This window comes from Leptodactylus fuscus, chromosome 11 (genome assembly GCF_031893055.1).
Source record: "Leptodactylus fuscus isolate aLepFus1 chromosome 11, aLepFus1.hap2, whole genome shotgun sequence".
NCBI lineage: Eukaryota > Metazoa > Chordata > Amphibia > Anura > Leptodactylidae > Leptodactylus > Leptodactylus fuscus.
Genome location: NC_134275.1, coordinates 75,922,484 through 75,939,800, shown reverse-complemented (window position 1 = coordinate 75,939,800; position 17,317 = coordinate 75,922,484). Strand labels below are relative to the sequence as shown.

Here is a 17,317-nt window from a genome sequence, read left to right as displayed (position 1 = left end):
ATACTGTGTGGGAGCACGGGAAAAAAGAATGAGAATGGGCGGAGTCAACACAAAAGTGGGTGTATCTAAATTTGCCGAAGCGCACTGCACATTTTGTCCCTCTTTCTACTTTTCAAAAGTTGGGAGGTATGTAAAAGTTGGCCAGAATATGTCCTAGAACTGGGGAATTCCTGCCAGTAGTCACGGGAGTCATGGAGCCACAGTCTAAATAAACTGCTTTACTTTCCTTGGCAAGTGTTTGACTAATTTTGGCAGAGCGCAGTTACTGCCCTATGTATGTGAGCGCACTCGTATATTCTATGTCTGTTATCTCAGGTTTCCTTCCTTACTTTGCCAGTAACTGCTGAGGATTATCTCCAGGTCCCTTCTCTATTGGAGGAGACGTCATCGCCGCCCCATCACAGCTCAGCATTTCCCCGACTGTTCCTCGCTGTTACGTTGTATCTAGTTTTGTGCTTCGTCCTGTGTTGTTGTTGTTGTTTTTTTAATATCAGACATGTAATGGAGGAGGCATTCGCCCTCACCCTGATACTTCTGACTGTGCCTGCAGGGTATTGTGGTGAGTGATAAGAGGAGTCTGTCACAGGGAGGAACAAGAAGAGAGGACGTACACAGTGCAATGTCAGCAATATACAGTTACAATAGGACAATAGTTCTATCTTAGTCCTGACAAGGAGTGATAAATGTATGGAAAGTATCAACCGTTACTCCTCGTGTTACTGTGCTATAAACATTTCTATGTTCTCTGGATCAACCCTGTCACTGCCACAACCAGTCACTAGATACAGAACATACACAGATGAGGTGAAAAACATAACGGTTTTAGGTAAAAAGATCACTCAACACAGAAAACTATGTACAGAAACAAGCACCAAGAAAAAGTGAGAGTGAAGCAAAAGTAATAATATGACAGACCAGCGCCGCACCTCCCATGAGGCGACCTGAAGCGACCGCTTCAGGTGGCGCTATGCCAGGGCCCCAGGGAGGGCGGCATTTTTGCTGACCTAAGCCAGTCCAGGACAAGCTGTCCTGGACTGGCTTAGGGTCACTGTCACTGAGCTCAGGCAGAGAGCAGGTCCTCTCCCTGCCTGTTCTCTGCCTGCTAAAGATGATCACTCCGTTCGGCCCCATTTGAGGGTCCTGAGTTTGAATCCAAACAGGACACCATGTAGTCTATATGTTCTTTTTTTCATTGAGAGTCCTGGGTTTGCAGCTACCGTGTTTCGCCAAAAATAAGCCCTAAATAAAAAAGCTTTAAATTAGCCCTAGTCCAAAAATAAGTCCTGGTTACAGTTGGGTTTAACCTCTTCCCGACATCTGCCAAGTGATTATGGTGAGCACTGGGTCCCTAAAGATGGTGACCACCATAGCTACTGTACTGGGTCTCCACTGTAATATACAGCAAAGACCCAGAGCTATTGCCCGCAATCAAAGTCTTACACGGCGTCACTGTGTCTGCAGCCTGACACGGGAAGCGAGCGGTGGATTGGGGCGGCCCTGCTGGATGCAGCGCTGCTCCAGCGGCTGCCCCTCACACTCAGGCAGAGAGCAGGTCCTCTCCCTGCCTGCGAACGCCGCTCGCTCCGCTAGGCCCGCCCCCTTTCCGCTCAGCCACGCCCCTTTCTTGTGACAAACACCCCCCCCCCCGCCCCCTCCTCCTGGAAGGGGGGAGCGGCTTTCTGACGTCCGCTTCAGGCGGCAGAAAGCCCAGGTTCACCCCTGCTGATATGTAATGGTCTGATTCTTTCTCAGACAGTCACTCTCTGCGCTATTATTACACGGGGGTCTCGGCGCTGCCGGAGTTCTCAGTCGTGGGATATTTGGATGACCAACAGACTGAGATATACAGTAGTGATATCAGCAGAACTGTCCCTGTGGCTCAATGGATACAGAAGACGAAAGATAAGCACTTTGAGAGGGAGACACAGACAGATAAAGCAAATGAGGCTTTATTCAGACATGAAATGAAGATAATGATGAACCGATTCAACTACACAGGAGGTGAGAGACAAGGGGGAGGGGTTACTGTTGTTATGATTTTTATAGCACGGTACGGGACATATGTATAAGGGTTTGTCTACGTATCTAGTGCCAGAATAAGTACAATAAAGGCAGAACTAAATACATGACTGGGTACAGGTGGGATAGAAGACCCTAAAGACTTCCAAACTACAAGGAAAGGTAAGTAGAGACAATAGGTGAGGGTAATATGAAGGGTACGTTCACATCTGTATTGTATAGTCCATTGTAGAACCAGAAGAATGGATTAAACAATAAAGATGTATCCATTCTATGATGGAGAACAATGGATCCTGAGCCAGCCATTGACTATAATGGGGTCTGTTGAGAATCCATGGATTTTTTCGACATCAGGAGTATGAACACTCAAAAAAAACCAATCTTAATAAATCCCTCCCGAAATATCTCATACTTGTGGGTCAACACCCAAAATGTGGGACAGTCCCACTCGATCTGGGATGGCTGAGGGGGTTCCTGATAACATAGGACCCAGTGCGGATGCAACGTTTCTCAATGGTTAAAGCAACTCTGGTCGGCCCTAAGATCTTTAGAGAGATTAGGAAAATAATGACAAAAAGGGTCAGAAGTTCATTAAACAACAAAAAAGGAAGTTTGAGAAGCTAAATAATACAATGTAAAGTGAGGAGCTGCGAATCCTCCCGCGCACCCTAATGCAATGTAAAGTGAGGAGCTGCGAATCTTCCCGCGCACCCCAATACAATGTAAAGTGAGGAGCTGCGAATCCTCCCGCACACCCTAATACAATGTAAAGTGAGGAGCTGCAAATGCTCCCGCGCACCCCAATACAATGTAAAGTGAGGAGCTTCGAATCCTCCCGCGCACCCCGGATATTTACATCTAGGATTGTTTCCCTCAATAGAGACATTGATTTGCAATTCCCACCCAGTGATGTAGTTCATCCCCCTCAGCAGTTCCAGAGCCGCATCTTCATCATCAGTTACGGATCGCTGTGCTGAAATCCCGCGCATGCGCAGTACATTCCTGTAGTTTGCGCCGTGTCCGTCCCTTTGCCTTCCATCAGGTCTTCTCGGTACTTGCAGACAGTTTTTGGCACAAATCGTCAGTGAGGTTGTTCCCGCCATATTGAAGAACTAAGCCCAGATCTTCTGTGGATGTTACTTGCACCAATCCGTCTGTCTCTTCATGTCACCCCAGACAGACTGGATGATGATGAGATCAGGGCAATATCTGTGGGGGCCATATAATCATTTCCAGGCTCCTCCTCCAAAGGCAAAGGTCACACCAAATAATGATGGGATTTACATTTCTCTTTTCTTCATTCACTTCATTTTGGTCATTGACAAAAATAAACTTTTAACCCTTCTGTTTCTGAAAGCATTCCTACTTTACAGATTGTTTTATGACATCTGCATAAAACTTTTGCACATTACAGCATATACTTTATCTGACATGTTTCCATCTTGTGTGCAGGTTTCCATATTGTACAGGTGATGCATAGCTGTGAACTGCGAGATGACGGCAGCACCGTAGTGTACGAGCACTTCAGATATGATGGCAGAGAGTACATGTACTTAGATATACAGACCGCGACATTTATTCCCACCATGGCCGAGGCTCAGATCACAACACAAAGATGGAACAGAGCAGATATAAGAAGGGGGGAGAGATACAAGAATTATCTGGAGAACAGATGTATTGAGGTGCTGAAGAGATACATTGAGTATGGAAGAGAAGATCTGGAGCAGAGAGGTGACGTCACTGTCCATTATATCTACCAAGTCGTCCTTTGTCACATCTACACAGGGTTGCTACTTTCATAGTAGATAGAGATGAGCGAACACTAAAATGTTCGAGGTTCGAAATTCGATTCGAACAGCCGCTCACTGTTCGAGTGTTCGAACGGGTTTCGAACCCCATTATAGTCTATGGGGAACATATACTCGTTAAGGGGGAAACCCAAATCCATGTCTGGAGGGTCACCAAGTCCACTATGACACCCCAGGAAATGATACCAACACCCTGGAATGACACTGGGACAGCAGGGGAAGCATGTCTGGGGGCATAAAAGTCACTTTATTTCATGGAAATCCCTGTCAGCTTGCAATTTTCGCAAGCTAACTTTTCCCCATAGGAATGCATTGGCCAGCGCTGATTGGCCAGAGTACAGAATTCGACCAATCAGCGCTGGCTCTGCCGGTCAGCCCATCTGATATAGCAGAGCCGAGTGTGTGATGTAGCAGAGCCGAGTGTGGATATAGGAATCCATAGGAATGCATTGGCCAGCGCTGATTGGCCAGAGTATGGAATTCGACCAATCAGCGCTGGCTCTGCTGGAGGAGGCAGAGTCTAAGATCGCTCCACACCAGTCTCCATTCAGGTCCGACCTGACATCTGATGTAGCAGAGCCGAGTGTGCATAAGGGTTCTAGTACACCCTCGGCTCTGCTACATCTGATGTAGCAGAGCCGAGTGTGCACACTCAGCTCTGCTATATCAGATGGGCTGACCGGCACACGGTGTAGTTGAGCAGAACTGGCTCAGCACTGCTACCAATAGGAATGCATTGGCCAGACTTCGGCCAATCAGCGCTGGCTCTGCCGGAGGAGGCGGAGTCTAAGGTCGGACCTGAATGGAGACTGGTGTGGAGCGATCTTAGACTCCGCCTCCTCCAGCAGAGCCAGCGCTGATTGGTCGAATTCCGTACTCTGGCCAATCAGCGCTGGCCAATGCATTCCTATGGGAAAAAGTTTATGTCACAAAAATCACAATTACACACCCGATAGAGCCCCAAAAAGTTATTTTTAATAACATTCCTACCTAAATAAAGGTTATCCCTAACTATCCCTGCCTGTACAGCTATCCCTGTCTCTTAGTCACAAAGTTCACATTCTCATATGACCCGGATTTGAAATCCACTATTCGTCTAAAATGGAGGTCACCTGATTTCGGCAGCCAATGACTTTTTCCAATTTTTTTCGATGCCTCCGGTGTCGTAGTTCCTGTCCCACCTCCCCTGCGCTGTTATTGGTGCAAAAAAAGCGCCAGGGAAGGTGGGAGGGGAATCAAATTTTTTTTGAGTTTGCCACGTGATGTTCGATTCGAATCGAACACATCTAACAGCCTGATATCCGATCGAACATGTGTTCGATAGAACACTGTTCGCTCATCTCTAATAGTAGACATGGCCAGTCTGTAACAATAGGGCAATCTCTAGTCCATATTGGCATTTGACTTGTAGACATCACTTTATCCATGACCTTCAGTCTCGACATGTACACTCATTGGCCAAAAATCGCCAAGAATTAGTTGTTGTCTTGGTGAAGCTTTCACATAATGAAGATGGACATGAAGCCAATATTGGAGCCAAAGGAGAAGGTTATTGGGTAAAGCGGGAGAGTTGAGCGCAGACTCTAGGACCCTATTGGTGACAGGATACAAGAGCAGATATGGCAGATCTCACAGATGTAGCTCTCCTGTAGCCGTCACCTCCCGAAAACACTTCCTTGCCATTCTAGAACTGCTCCAAAAATGTTCTCCATACTTAATGTTATTTTCCTAGGACTTAGGTTCTGTTTAGCTTCATTTTGTATCATTCATGTTTTTGCAGTTTCTTCTTTTATTTTATAGAAAAGGAAGATGACATGTTTGTCAAAGTTCTACTGTTGTTAAATTACAAAATTTTTATTTTAAGATTTTTTTTCCTTTTTTGCACATTGTGCCCCCCATGTATAAAAGAAAGAGCTGATCTGAGTCGTCTAGGAAGCAGCAGCTATGTTCCTGGGCACCCGGGGGGTCACATGACCACCGGACCAGGAGGAAGTCGCATCATGGCTTCCATAGCTACATACACAGCACTAAGTCAGCCATCAGGAAGGCAGGGACAGCAAGAAACCATGGCTGCCTTCTCTCTGACTACTGACTCTATAAGGATCTTCTGGGATGTCCTCGCTGATATACACTGACTGCCTGGAGGTATATAGTCACTAGGCAGTCAGGAAGCTTTAAGATGTGACCATATCAGAAGACGTCTTTACTTCCTCACCTTATAAAGGACTTGATTTCAGTTGACTTCCTCGGAACCTAATGTTATTCTCTAGGACCATTTAGAGATGACTTGATCAGTATTGTATTAACTTCTTTGCCGTATATTTGTATATCTTTTACTTTTTTCCGCCTTAGTTCGCCCAGGGGTGAAGGTCACAGATCGGAAATCAGGACAGGTCACAAAGCTTCACTGTTTGGTGTATGGATTTCACCCCCGAGCTGTGGATGTGAAGTGGAAGAAGAATGGGATAGATGACGTTCCATCATATGAGACCACACATGTCCTGCCCAATCCTGATGGCACCTATCAGGTCCGGGTCACTGTGGAAGTGATACCCATAGAGGGCGACACTTACTCCTGTTATGTGGATCACAGCAGCCTAGAGGAGCCACTACTTGTGAAATGGGGTGAGCGTGATCAGTAACGGGGTGAGTGTGATCTGTACTGGGGTGAGTGTGATCAGTAATGGGGTAAGTGTGATCTGTACTGGGGTGAGTGTGATCAGTAATGGGGTGAGTGTGATCAGTAATGGGGTGAGTGTGATCTGTACTGGGGTGAGTGTGATCAGTAATGGGGTGAGTGTGATCAGTAATGGGGTGAGTGTGATCTGTACTGGGGTGAGTGTGATCAGTAATGGGGTGAGTGTGATCAGTAATGGGGTGAGTGTGATCAGTAATGGGGTGAGTGTGATCAGTAACGGGGTGTGTGTGATCAGTACTGGGGTGAGTGTGATCAGTAATGGGGTGAGTGTGATCAGTAATGAGGTGAGTGTGATCAGTATCGGGGTGAGTGTGATCAGTAATGGGGTGAGTGTGATCAGTAATGGGGTGAGTGTGATCAGTAATGGGGTGAGTGTCATCAGTAACGGGGTGAGTGTGATCAATAATGGGATGAGTGTGATCAGTAACGGGGTGAGTGTGATCAGTAATGGGGTGAGTGTGATATGTACTGGGGCACAACAAAAGGAAGACAAGGAAGAGTCCCTGAGGGTGGGAGTGCTATGTCTTATGTTTGCACTGTATATGTTGTGAGAAGGTCACAGGCAGAGTGCTGAAGTCCCGCTATATCAGCCCCAGATTCCTGACTTATGTGTGGTCCGTGTGGGTCTATAATAGGTTTCAGCCCCAGGTGTGGGTCATAGGATCATTACTGGCCCATAAAATGCTGCAGAGCTCGCACTTCAGGGCAGATGCAGGAAGTGAGGAGTTGGCCGGGTCTGTCCTGTGACCCTGAGTCTGGTGAGACCAATTTATGCTTGTGTTTGTGTGTGGCTGGCAGTAAGCCACGTGTATAGTTAGGTTATCCGTTCTTTTATAGTTAGCGCTCAGACAAGCAGGTTTTTACTTTGTTTTTGCCTGAAGTTAAGGCTGTATTTCGTTTTGTTTGATTTGTGCCTGAAGTGAAGGTCATGTTTTATTCTACATAAGCCCCGTTTGTGTCCCTGTCTTGACTGTTTGGGTCCGCACCCCTGCTGATACCAAGCTAACTTCCCCACAATGTCTAACTGTACATCCACCACCCTCGTAACAGTATGAAGACACATGAGTTCATGTACCAGAGGCAGAACACACAACTGCCATGGGACCAAATGGTTTTTGCTTAATATGGCTTTCACTCTTAACACTCTCTGAAACATTAGGAGATGGTGGACCAGACCAGAAGAGGCTTCCACCAACCCTCTCTCCTACCAAGGATGTGTGGTTGGGAGGCTAAACAAGCCCTGGGTATGAGCCAAACGTGAAAGAGGCCCAATTTGGGATTGGGACCAGTTTTCGCTATTCACACCCCTTGGAAGAGATGTTTAAATATCTATTGACATGCACAAGTCTCTATTTCTCGAGAAATGTTCCAATAGACTTTCTGTATCAATTCCTCACAGTTTGTATTATATTATTAGATCACGTTTTATTTTCTCTCTCGGTGTATTCATCTTCTCACATCTTTTTTAACCCTTAGAACCAAAGCAGATCTCCTTCCTGCTGGTGACCATCAGTGCAGCAGCCATCATTGTTCTTGTTCTTACGGCTGCTGGGATCATCATATACAAAAGTGTCCGGAATAATTGAACAGTTGCTATGTCTGGAGACAACCAATGAACGTTCAGCAGGCCTGCAGCCACCACTAGGAGGCATGACCCTATGGAGGACGGAGCCTTGTCTGGGCCTTAAGAACACCTCTTTTTTTTTTTTTGTCCATCTTTGCAATTCAAAAGTCCTAATGTTTTTTACTTTTTTTTAATCAACTTAAGGTCTTGTTTTTTGTTTGATAAGTTATATTATTATAGGGCAACGATTTATGGGTACATACAGCAGTTTGCAAAAGTAAAGGCAGATGTGAAGAAACAAATATTTTTCAAAGTGAGAATGCTTTCAGTAATAGAAGGGTTAATAGATTATTTTTGCCAACTAACAAAATGAAGTGAATGCGGAAAAGTGAAATGTAAATCCCATCAATATTTGGTGTGACCTTTGCCCTTTGGAGGAGGAGTCCTGGAAGTGATGATCCGGCCCCCGCAGATATAGCAATGATCTCATCATTGTCCAGTCTGTCTGGGATGACATGAAGAGATAGAAGGATTGGAGCAAGTAACAACCACACAAGATCTGGGCTTAGTCCTCCAAGATGGCGGCGGGAACAACCTCACCGACAAGTTGAAAATGGCAGTGGGAGTTTCCTTCCTGCTGAGTTCTGCCACAATCTTAATGCTTTAGGTGGAAGTTCATGAAATAAGCTGCGGTCTGTGAATTGCAGATCACTTTTTTTGTGTTTTGTTTTCTGACTTTTAGCCTGTGGTAAGAATGACGTTGTGACTTTTTCAGTAGGTCATTACAATTACTGTAATACCAAAGTTGCACAATAAAAGAAATAAAATGTTATAGTATTGCTTATGTTTTGTCACTTTGTGACAATTCAGCCCCCTTTCAGATGAAGACCCCACCTAGTGGACTACAGCGAAGAAGCACAGCGACACATCACGTTTCCTCAATAAACTGGAGTCTTCATCTTTACTAGAGTTGACCAGGATACGTTTTTGGTTCTTTCCATCGGATTTGGATTCTTTTCAGTCCAAATAATTCCGTTCCAAATTGAAAGTGTTCCAATTGCCCTGAAAAGTCATGGATGACGCTCGGCAGTCTCCTAAAACTGTATCCAGCTCCTTTTAAGACTCTTTTAACACCAAGATGGCATTAATATTGTCAAAGTGACAACATCAGATACGGTTATGGGCTGGCAGGCAGTGGAGATGGGCGAACCGATTCAGAACAAGCCAGGTTCAACCCAAATGTTCCAAAAATTTCAGTTTGTGATTAATTTTGGGGATGTGTTGCCCGCGAACAGGAAGTGAAATGCATCAGGGTCACCGCTGAGGCCTGTGATTGGGCCTTACATGCGGTCAGCGGTGACCCCAGATGCTTAACGTCACCTAGAAACCTGGAAGAGAACCCAGTGAGTCAAATGGAGAATAATTTTTATATTTTGTATTTTTTTACACCTCCTCTGGACTTCCACTTATCATCCTGACTGAAGAGACCTCAGAGTATAATCATTTCACATCAGGTTCTATTGGAACTTGTTCGACCTGAAACAAATCGCTAAGGGAAAAACGGCAATGCATTGCCACCGCGTTTTTTTTCCACAGCGCTTTTTTGCTTCTGCCCGCTACGTGGCGCCTTAGCCTGAGAATACGCCACATAAACTAATAGGCAGATGGGGTTTTTAGTCATGAAATCCCACATCAAAAAAGAGCGCCTCTAAACTGGCGCAGGACAAGCGATTATTTAAGTGACCAGACTTTCTATTGTCACGCGACGTCCTAGTAATTGTAAACACATTGGCGAGGTGACATTGTACGTGAGCTGATTCTTTGTGTCAGTTCTGCTTTCTGTCCCTGTCCAGACCTGTCCCTGAATATACGTAAATTTCACTTTCTTATACTTTCACTTTTACTTTGTAGCGTTCACATCTTCCCTCCGCCTAGTAACTGGTGATGTCACTGGAGTAGACGTCCAATCAGAGCAGAGCTGTTCTCTGCCTCGTTCAGTTTTTTGCTGGGTTAGTTTTATTCCTCGCTGTATAGGATGTCTGCCCTTATCCTAATACTACAGAGTGTATCGGGAGTATATACCGGTGAGTACGTAATCTGCCTGTTATATATCCATCTGATCTGGCGCAAAAGATATGATACCTGTCGGATCTCATTATAGTCAGTGGGGACTAGAACAACGGACACGGCGCCGCACATGTGAACAAAGCCTAAGTGGGAATTCCTTGTGCAGTGTAAACTTCTGTAAACTTTTTGGCTAATATAAAAACAATGGGGGAAATTTATCATTAGGGGAATTTTTAAAGTCAGTTTTGCTGAAGTCTGCTGCATTGGTATAATTTGCGCCAAATTTATATTATTTTTGATGAATTAGATACATTTATGGTCTGATATGTCTAGCATGAATAGTTGCTCCACTTTTTACATTGAGTTGAGTTTGCATCAATTTTTGCAACTTTTTAAAAAGTTGCAATTGATAAATCTGGAGTCCAGACAGCTGGAAGGGGAACCGTGCCCACTTGCCCACACACTTTTGAAGTGAGGGGTGCAGAAATCAAAACGCTGCAGCAATGTAGTAAAACAATCTATAACTATGACCCAACCTCAGCATATCAGTCTGTCATATCAGCGCTGTAGTTTGATAGCGGCCCCTCTACTTGTCTTATTGACCATTTATAGACAACATTGTCTTTTGGGCCAAGGCACCACGTGGCGGAAGGGCAGCTTTTCTGTTGCGGATTCTGCTGCGGTTTTTTGAGCCAAACTCAGGAGTGACCACTAAAGGAATGGGAACTTTATAGGAAGCTATTATACTTCTATCTTCTGCACAATCCACCCCTGACTTTGGTTCAAAACAACGCACCAAAATCTGCAACAAAAACAGCAACGTGAGGCCTCAGCCTTAGGGTTCATGCACACTACGTAACGCCGGGCGTGTATGAGAGCCGTACACGCCGGCGTTACAGCAGGGCTGCCGAACACTTCCCATTCACTTCAATGGGAGCGCTCGTAAACGCCGCTGTTACAAGCGCTCCCATTGAAGTGAATGGGAAGTGTTCGGCAGTCTGCTGTAATGCCGGCGTGTACGGCTCTCATACACGCCCGGCGTTACTCAGTGTGCATGCACCCTTAAGGGGTAAATTGGATTTTCAGTATTTTTGATGGTAAAATAGCATAAAGCTCAATAAAAACCATCAATGGAACCGTATAGTGCAAATGTGAATGACATTGAAATAATAAGTACAGCGTCCTTGGATTTCTAGGGCCTGCCAATAAAATGCATTCTGGGGGCCACTATACCGCCACATACAAACATTACCTGACACTCATTGGTGAATTTCTAAACTGTGATTGGGGCTCTGCAGTATGATTGGGAAGATGGGGTACAGGGACGAGGGATAATGCTTGGTCTGATTTTGCACCCCGATTATTATACTCTGGGGTCTGAAAAGACCCCAGAGTATAATAATTGTTTATGGGTGTCCACAGAGGGACATAATACTGTGTGCAGGGGCCACTATGGGACATAATACTGTGTGCAGGGGCCACTATGGGACATAATACTGTGTGCAGGGGCCACTATTGGGGTTATTACTGTGTGCAGGGGCCACTATTGGGGTTAATACTGTGTGCAGGGGCCACTATTGGGGTCAATACTGTGTGCAGGGGCCACTATTGGGGTTAATACTGTCTGCAGGGGCCAGTATTGGGGTTAATACTGTGTGCAGGGGCCACTATTGGGGTTAATACTGTGTGCAGGGGCCACTATTGGGGTTAATACTGTGTGCAGGGGCTACTATTGGTGTTAATACTGTGTGCAGGGGCCACTATTGAGTTAATATTGTGTGCAGGGGCTACTATTGGGATTAATACTGTGTGCAGGGGCCACTATGGGGGATAATACTGTGTGCAGGGGCCAGTAAGGGACATAATTCTGTGTGCAGGGGCCACTATGGGGGATAATACTGTGTGCAGGGGCCACTATGGGGGATAATACTGTGTGCTGGGCTTACTAAGGGACATAATAGAGTGCGGAGGAGGGGGTCGTTCGTCAGTTGAGATGGGGGGGGGGGCCCATGTCAAAAGTTCACCACGGGGCCCCGCCATTCCTAGTTACGCCACTGTGTCTGAGTGATATATAACCTGCCATATGTAATATCATAGCGCTGTCTGAGTGATATATAACCCGCCATATGTAATATCATAGCGCTGTCTGAGTGATATATAACCCGCCATATGTCTCTCTCAGACACTCACTCCATGCGCTACTTTTACACGGGGATCTCAAATCCAGGATACGGTCTGCCAGAGTTCTTCAAAATCGGATATGTGGATGACCATCTGACGGAATTATACAATAGTGATATCGGCAGGACTATCCCTGTGGCTCCGTGGATTAAGCAGAATGTGGACCCCGAGCACTGGAGGAATGCAACCCAAATGGACAAAGATCACGAGGCTTTATTCAGACATGAAATAAAAGTAGTGATGAACCGCTTCAACCACACGGGAGGTGAGATATAGAATATTCCATATAATAATTAGAACGTTGCTCCAGATTTTACACCTATCATATATATGTATCTGACGTCTCTACTAAGATTTCAGGGGTTTTCGTCCAGATTTAGTGTCTCTGAGTTCAAAAACAGGAAATGTGTAGTTATCACATCACATGAGCCGCTCTCTCAGACTCCTTCCTCAAATTGCCAAACCATGTGACTATATCAGAAGGTTCCCTGGACTGTCCTGTCTTGTCAGTGTCAGAGCCATCCGACAGCCATACCCCTCACATACAGTGTTGGCCAAAAGTATCGCCCCCTGCAGTTCTGTCAGATAATCCTCGGTGTCTCCCAGATAATGATTACAAGCACAAACTCTTTGGTAATATCTTCATTTATTTTGCTTTCAATGAAAAAAACACAAAAGAGAATGAAAAAAAAGTCACATCATTGATTATTTTACAGAAAACTCCAAAAATGGGCCGGACAGAAGTATTGGCACCCTCAGCCTAATACTTGGTAGCACAACCTTTAGACACAATAACTGCGCACAACTGCTTCCGCTAACCAGCAATGAGTTTCTTACAAGGCTCTGCTGGAATCTTAGACCATTCTTCTTTGGCAAACTGCTCCAGGTCCCCCCTGAGATGTGAAGGGGGCCTTCTCCAAACTGCCACCCAGAGATCTCTACCCCCCCCCCACAGGTGTTCTATGGGATTCAGGGCTGGACTCATTGCTGCCACTTTACAAGTCTCCAGGGCTTTCTCTCACCACCATTTTCTAGTGCTGACCTGAAGTGTGTTTTGGGTCATTGTCCTGCTGGAAGACCCCTGACCTCTGAGGGAGACCCCGCTTTCTCACACTGGGCCCTACATTATGCTGCACAATGTGTTGGTCGTCTTCAGACTTCATAATGCCATGCACACGGTCAAGCAGTCCAGTGCCAGAGGCAGCAAAGCAACCCCAAAACATCAGGGACCTCCATCATGTCTGACTGTAGGGGGCGTCTTCTTCTCTGTGAAGGCCTCTTTTTTTTCCTGTAAACTCTATGTTGAGGCCTTTTCCTACTTTTGTCTCATTTGACCAGAGAACATTCTTCCAGAACGGTTTTGGCTTTCTCAGGTAAGTTTTGGCAAACTCCAGCCTGGCTTTTCTATGTCTCTGGGTAAGAAGTGGGGTCTTCCTGGGTCTCCTACCATACAGTCCCTTCTCATTCAGACACCCGCGGATAGTACGGGGTGACACTGTTGTACCCTCGGACTGCAGGGCAGCTTGAACTTGTTTGCATGTTGGTCGAGGTTCTTTATCCACCATCCGCACAATCTTGTGTTGAAATCTCTCATCAATTTTTCTTTTGCGTCCACATCTAGGGAGGTTAGCCACAGTGCCATGGGCTTTACACTTCTTGATGACACTGCGCACGGTAGACACAGGAACATTCAGGTCTTTGGAGATGGACTTGTAGCCTTGAGATTGCTCATGCTTCCTCACAATTTTGCTTCTCAAGTCCTCAGACAGTTCTTTGGTCTTCTTTCTTTTCTCCATGCTCAATGTGGTCACACAAGGACACAGGACAGAGGTGGAGTCAACTTTAATCCATTTCAACTGGCTGCAAGTGTGATTTAGTTATTGCCACCACCTGTTAGGTGCCTCAGGTAAGTAACAGGTGCTGTTAATTACACAAATTAGAGAAGCATCACATGATTTTTCAGACAGTGCCAATACTTTTGTCCACCCCCTTTTTTATGTTTGGTGTGGAATTATATCCAATTTGGCTTTTTGACAATTTTTTTTGTGGTTTTCCATTGAAGACAAATTAAATGAAGATAATACCAAAGAATTTGTGATTGCAATCATTATCTGGAAGAAACTGAGTATTATCTGACAGAATTGCAGGGGTGCCAATACTTTTGGCCAACACTGTACAAGATATGAGAAGCCAAATCCAAACTTCTTAATACATAGTGATTTTACAGGGACTATGAGGCTGTGGGATATTTTCAACCTCTTAAACTCTACAAGCTGTGTGAGAGGTAGACCTTTTTTTACCATCTATACTCTGGTCTACAACTATGGCCACTGGATTGGAGATCATTAACACCCCATGGCTTGTACCCTTGGATTTTTCACATTATCTATTTTGTAGATGTCTACCATTAAACCACTGGGAAACAATGACTCCATCTAAGCTGTATCATGTAAAACAGTAACTCATGGACAGATTGGACCTTCTTGTCCCCTAGAGGTCCAGGCCCCAGTATCAGTTCCTACTACAGATCTCCATCCAGGTCCCTAAGGGGCCTCAGCAATAACTCTCCTCTCCAGGAGGCAAGTATGTTTGATAAGGTCACATATATCTTCAGAGGATCTGGCCACAACCTCAGCTCCTCTCTAACAGGGATCCTAATGGCGGTCTCTTCCCAGTATCCCTCTCGTGGTGACCTCGGTTTCTGTTCTCATTGGGTTTCTACATGCAGGTATCTTGGGCTTGTGATTGGGCCTCAGTGGTCACATGGGGTGCATCAATATCATGTCGTTGACGCACCCACATGGTGAAATTAAAGTGAACTTTACATAAAGAATGATCACAGGCAGGTCATGTCCATTCCCTGGTAGATACAGACGTTGCCTATTCTCAAGATGTGGATGGTGGAGGTGAGATCTACAATGATCACATATCTGTGGCATATCATATGGATATTACCAAAAACACTAAGATGAGAGAACCCATTCCAGGTGGGGTAAAGGAAGAACTAAAAAGTTGGGAATCATTGAACTAAAAGATGTCTAATGAAGAGTCAAAAGCTAATACATAGCAAGTGCCGGGATGGGACGGTGACTCACATGACTAATGAGATGGCTAAAGCTTTTCACGGCTACTATGATCCGCTCTATAACCTCACATCCCCACGTTCCACAACCCCAATACTGACCTCTCACATGTCTTTAGCTCAATATATCGTGGATAGAGCCCTGCCATCTCTGAGCCTAAACACAATCTCCCAATTGGAAGACCCATTCATGGCAGTAGAGCTAGAACCCACTATCAGAGCCCTTCCATCAGGTAAGAGCCCCGGCTCTGATGGCTTTACACCCCTTTAACAAAATTGGAAAATCTTAGTGATGCATGATGGGACATAAAAATAAAAGCAGATATGACCTTTATATTCTATACATATAACCAGCAAATATCAATACAAAATATACCATGATGGGGACATTGCTGTATACTGCAGAGCACAGGAATAAAGCTTGTAAAAAACAAGTCATTGTCTTAGCTCTGAATTTGTTCTCATTGTCCCCAGGACATTGAATGATAAAGCTGCCCATAGTATGTAGCGGTATGTCTCGGCTGTACGGTTATGTTCAGATTCTGCTGGATGCAAATGGTGCCATGGAAAGGGCAAGCAATTAAAAGAGTTCAGGATTAAAAAACTATATATGACTGTAGGAAAGGAAAGTGTCATCTGCTAAAGTGTTCCCGTCCTGCAAAAAAACTGACAGAAATATAAACAGGGCGTCCATATAAAGCGCTTTCCGCACCATCCATTTGCCATGTTTTATTTTTAACCAGATGCATGAACAGTCTAGAAAAAACATGATGTGACCCTCGCCCTACTGGCAGAAGGATTTGAGTAAGCCTAAGGGAGTGAAGAAAAAAGAAGCCTAAATCCCACCAACATTTGGTGTGACCTTTGCCCTTTGCCTTCCATTAATTCTTGCACTTGATAACTGATAAATACGGAAATACCAGGCACTGAGCAGTGCGTAGTGTATTACCGCTGATACAATAGGAGTGCACAGTATATGGGTGGTCTGTCACCTTGGCAGGTTGTGTTCTGGTTCACAACCACCACTTAAGTAAGATCAATCCACAGCAAGATGCACAACATCTCGTAGGGAGCGTCAGGAGAAATGTCAGCACAGGACCAAAGACACATCCAGTGCAGGAGGGAACGCGCTGACCTGGTCTTACTCCAAACCAAACTTTTATTGTTCATAGAACAAAGTTAACCCTAGAACGCATACCCATAGAAATCGGTTCCGCCAGGACGGGATTCCGTAATGGATCTGACCTCCTGGCCAGGCCTGCGAGGCCGATGTACTTTGCGATTCCTTTCCCCCTTTCTCAAGTGTGAAGTGTTTTCTCTTCAGAGTCTCCAGGGCACTGACGTTAAATAGATATCAGAGATAAAGGAGAGACCTCTCGAGTGGACCGGCCATTACAATAGACATGTAAAAAAATCTGCATGTTACTATATCAGCACGCTTATCGAAAAAAAACAAAAAACTTATCAGGTCTTGACAGGGCGCAAAACTGAAGACGTTGTGTACCGCTTAGTATTAATGTAAATATCATTCTATTGTAACTTATAATCAGGCTCGCACGCCGAACGGACAAAAGGTTATAGATCTGAAGAAGGGGAGGCGCTTCCACGCTAGGTACCCCGAAACGTGTTATCTTATACCAATAGGATCCACTTTTGCCACTACTTCTGCCTAAAGGATTCCTGGTCTTCCGAGAGCGCGCAGCCGGGTTTGGTTTTGGGAAACTCTTTCCCTAAATATGTTCTACTTATAATCAGGCTCGTAATAACATCTGGTAAATTATACAAAGAAATTGACATATCCTAAAAAATAACTCATAATCCTAGAACCACTTTCAGGAGGGCAGGGACGATAAAAAATCCAATAGCGCCCAGTCATCTTAAAACAAAAAGATAAAAGA

At 45.1% G+C, this 17,317-nt stretch overlaps 2 protein-coding genes across 2 annotated transcripts in view; one reads left to right on the top strand and one right to left on the bottom strand.

Annotated features, from left to right (window-relative positions):
• Window positions 1-17,317, bottom strand: part of MGAT1 (alpha-1,3-mannosyl-glycoprotein 2-beta-N-acetylglucosaminyltransferase) — a 360,722-nt gene that overhangs the window by 137,971 nt on the left and 205,434 nt on the right. The gene's annotated exons all lie outside the window — the stretch shown is intronic.
• On the top strand, window positions 488-17,031 carry LOC142185503 (class I histocompatibility antigen, F10 alpha chain-like). The gene is made up of 9 exons (XM_075260932.1): window positions 488-559; window positions 1,753-2,001; window positions 3,472-3,750; window positions 6,180-6,452; window positions 8,002-8,094; window positions 8,832-8,837; window positions 9,228-9,317; window positions 12,339-12,602; window positions 16,970-17,031. The coding sequence occupies exons 1-9, from the start codon at window positions 502-504 to the stop codon at window positions 17,029-17,031; spliced, it is 1,374 nt and encodes a 457-aa protein (XP_075117033.1). The 5' UTR covers window positions 488-501.

Coding starts and splice junctions, on each gene's coding strand:
- LOC142185503 (XM_075260932.1), top strand. CDS start 502: ATGGAGGAGGCATTCGCCCTCACCCTGATACTTCTGACTGTGCCTGCA. Junction 2,002..3,471: donor CCGATTCAACTACACAGGAG/GTGAGAGACAAG, acceptor TCTTGTGTGCAG/GTTTCCATATTGTACAGGTG. Junction 6,453..8,001: donor GCCACTACTTGTGAAATGGG/GTGAGCGTGATC, acceptor TTTAACCCTTAG/AACCAAAGCAGATCTCCTTC.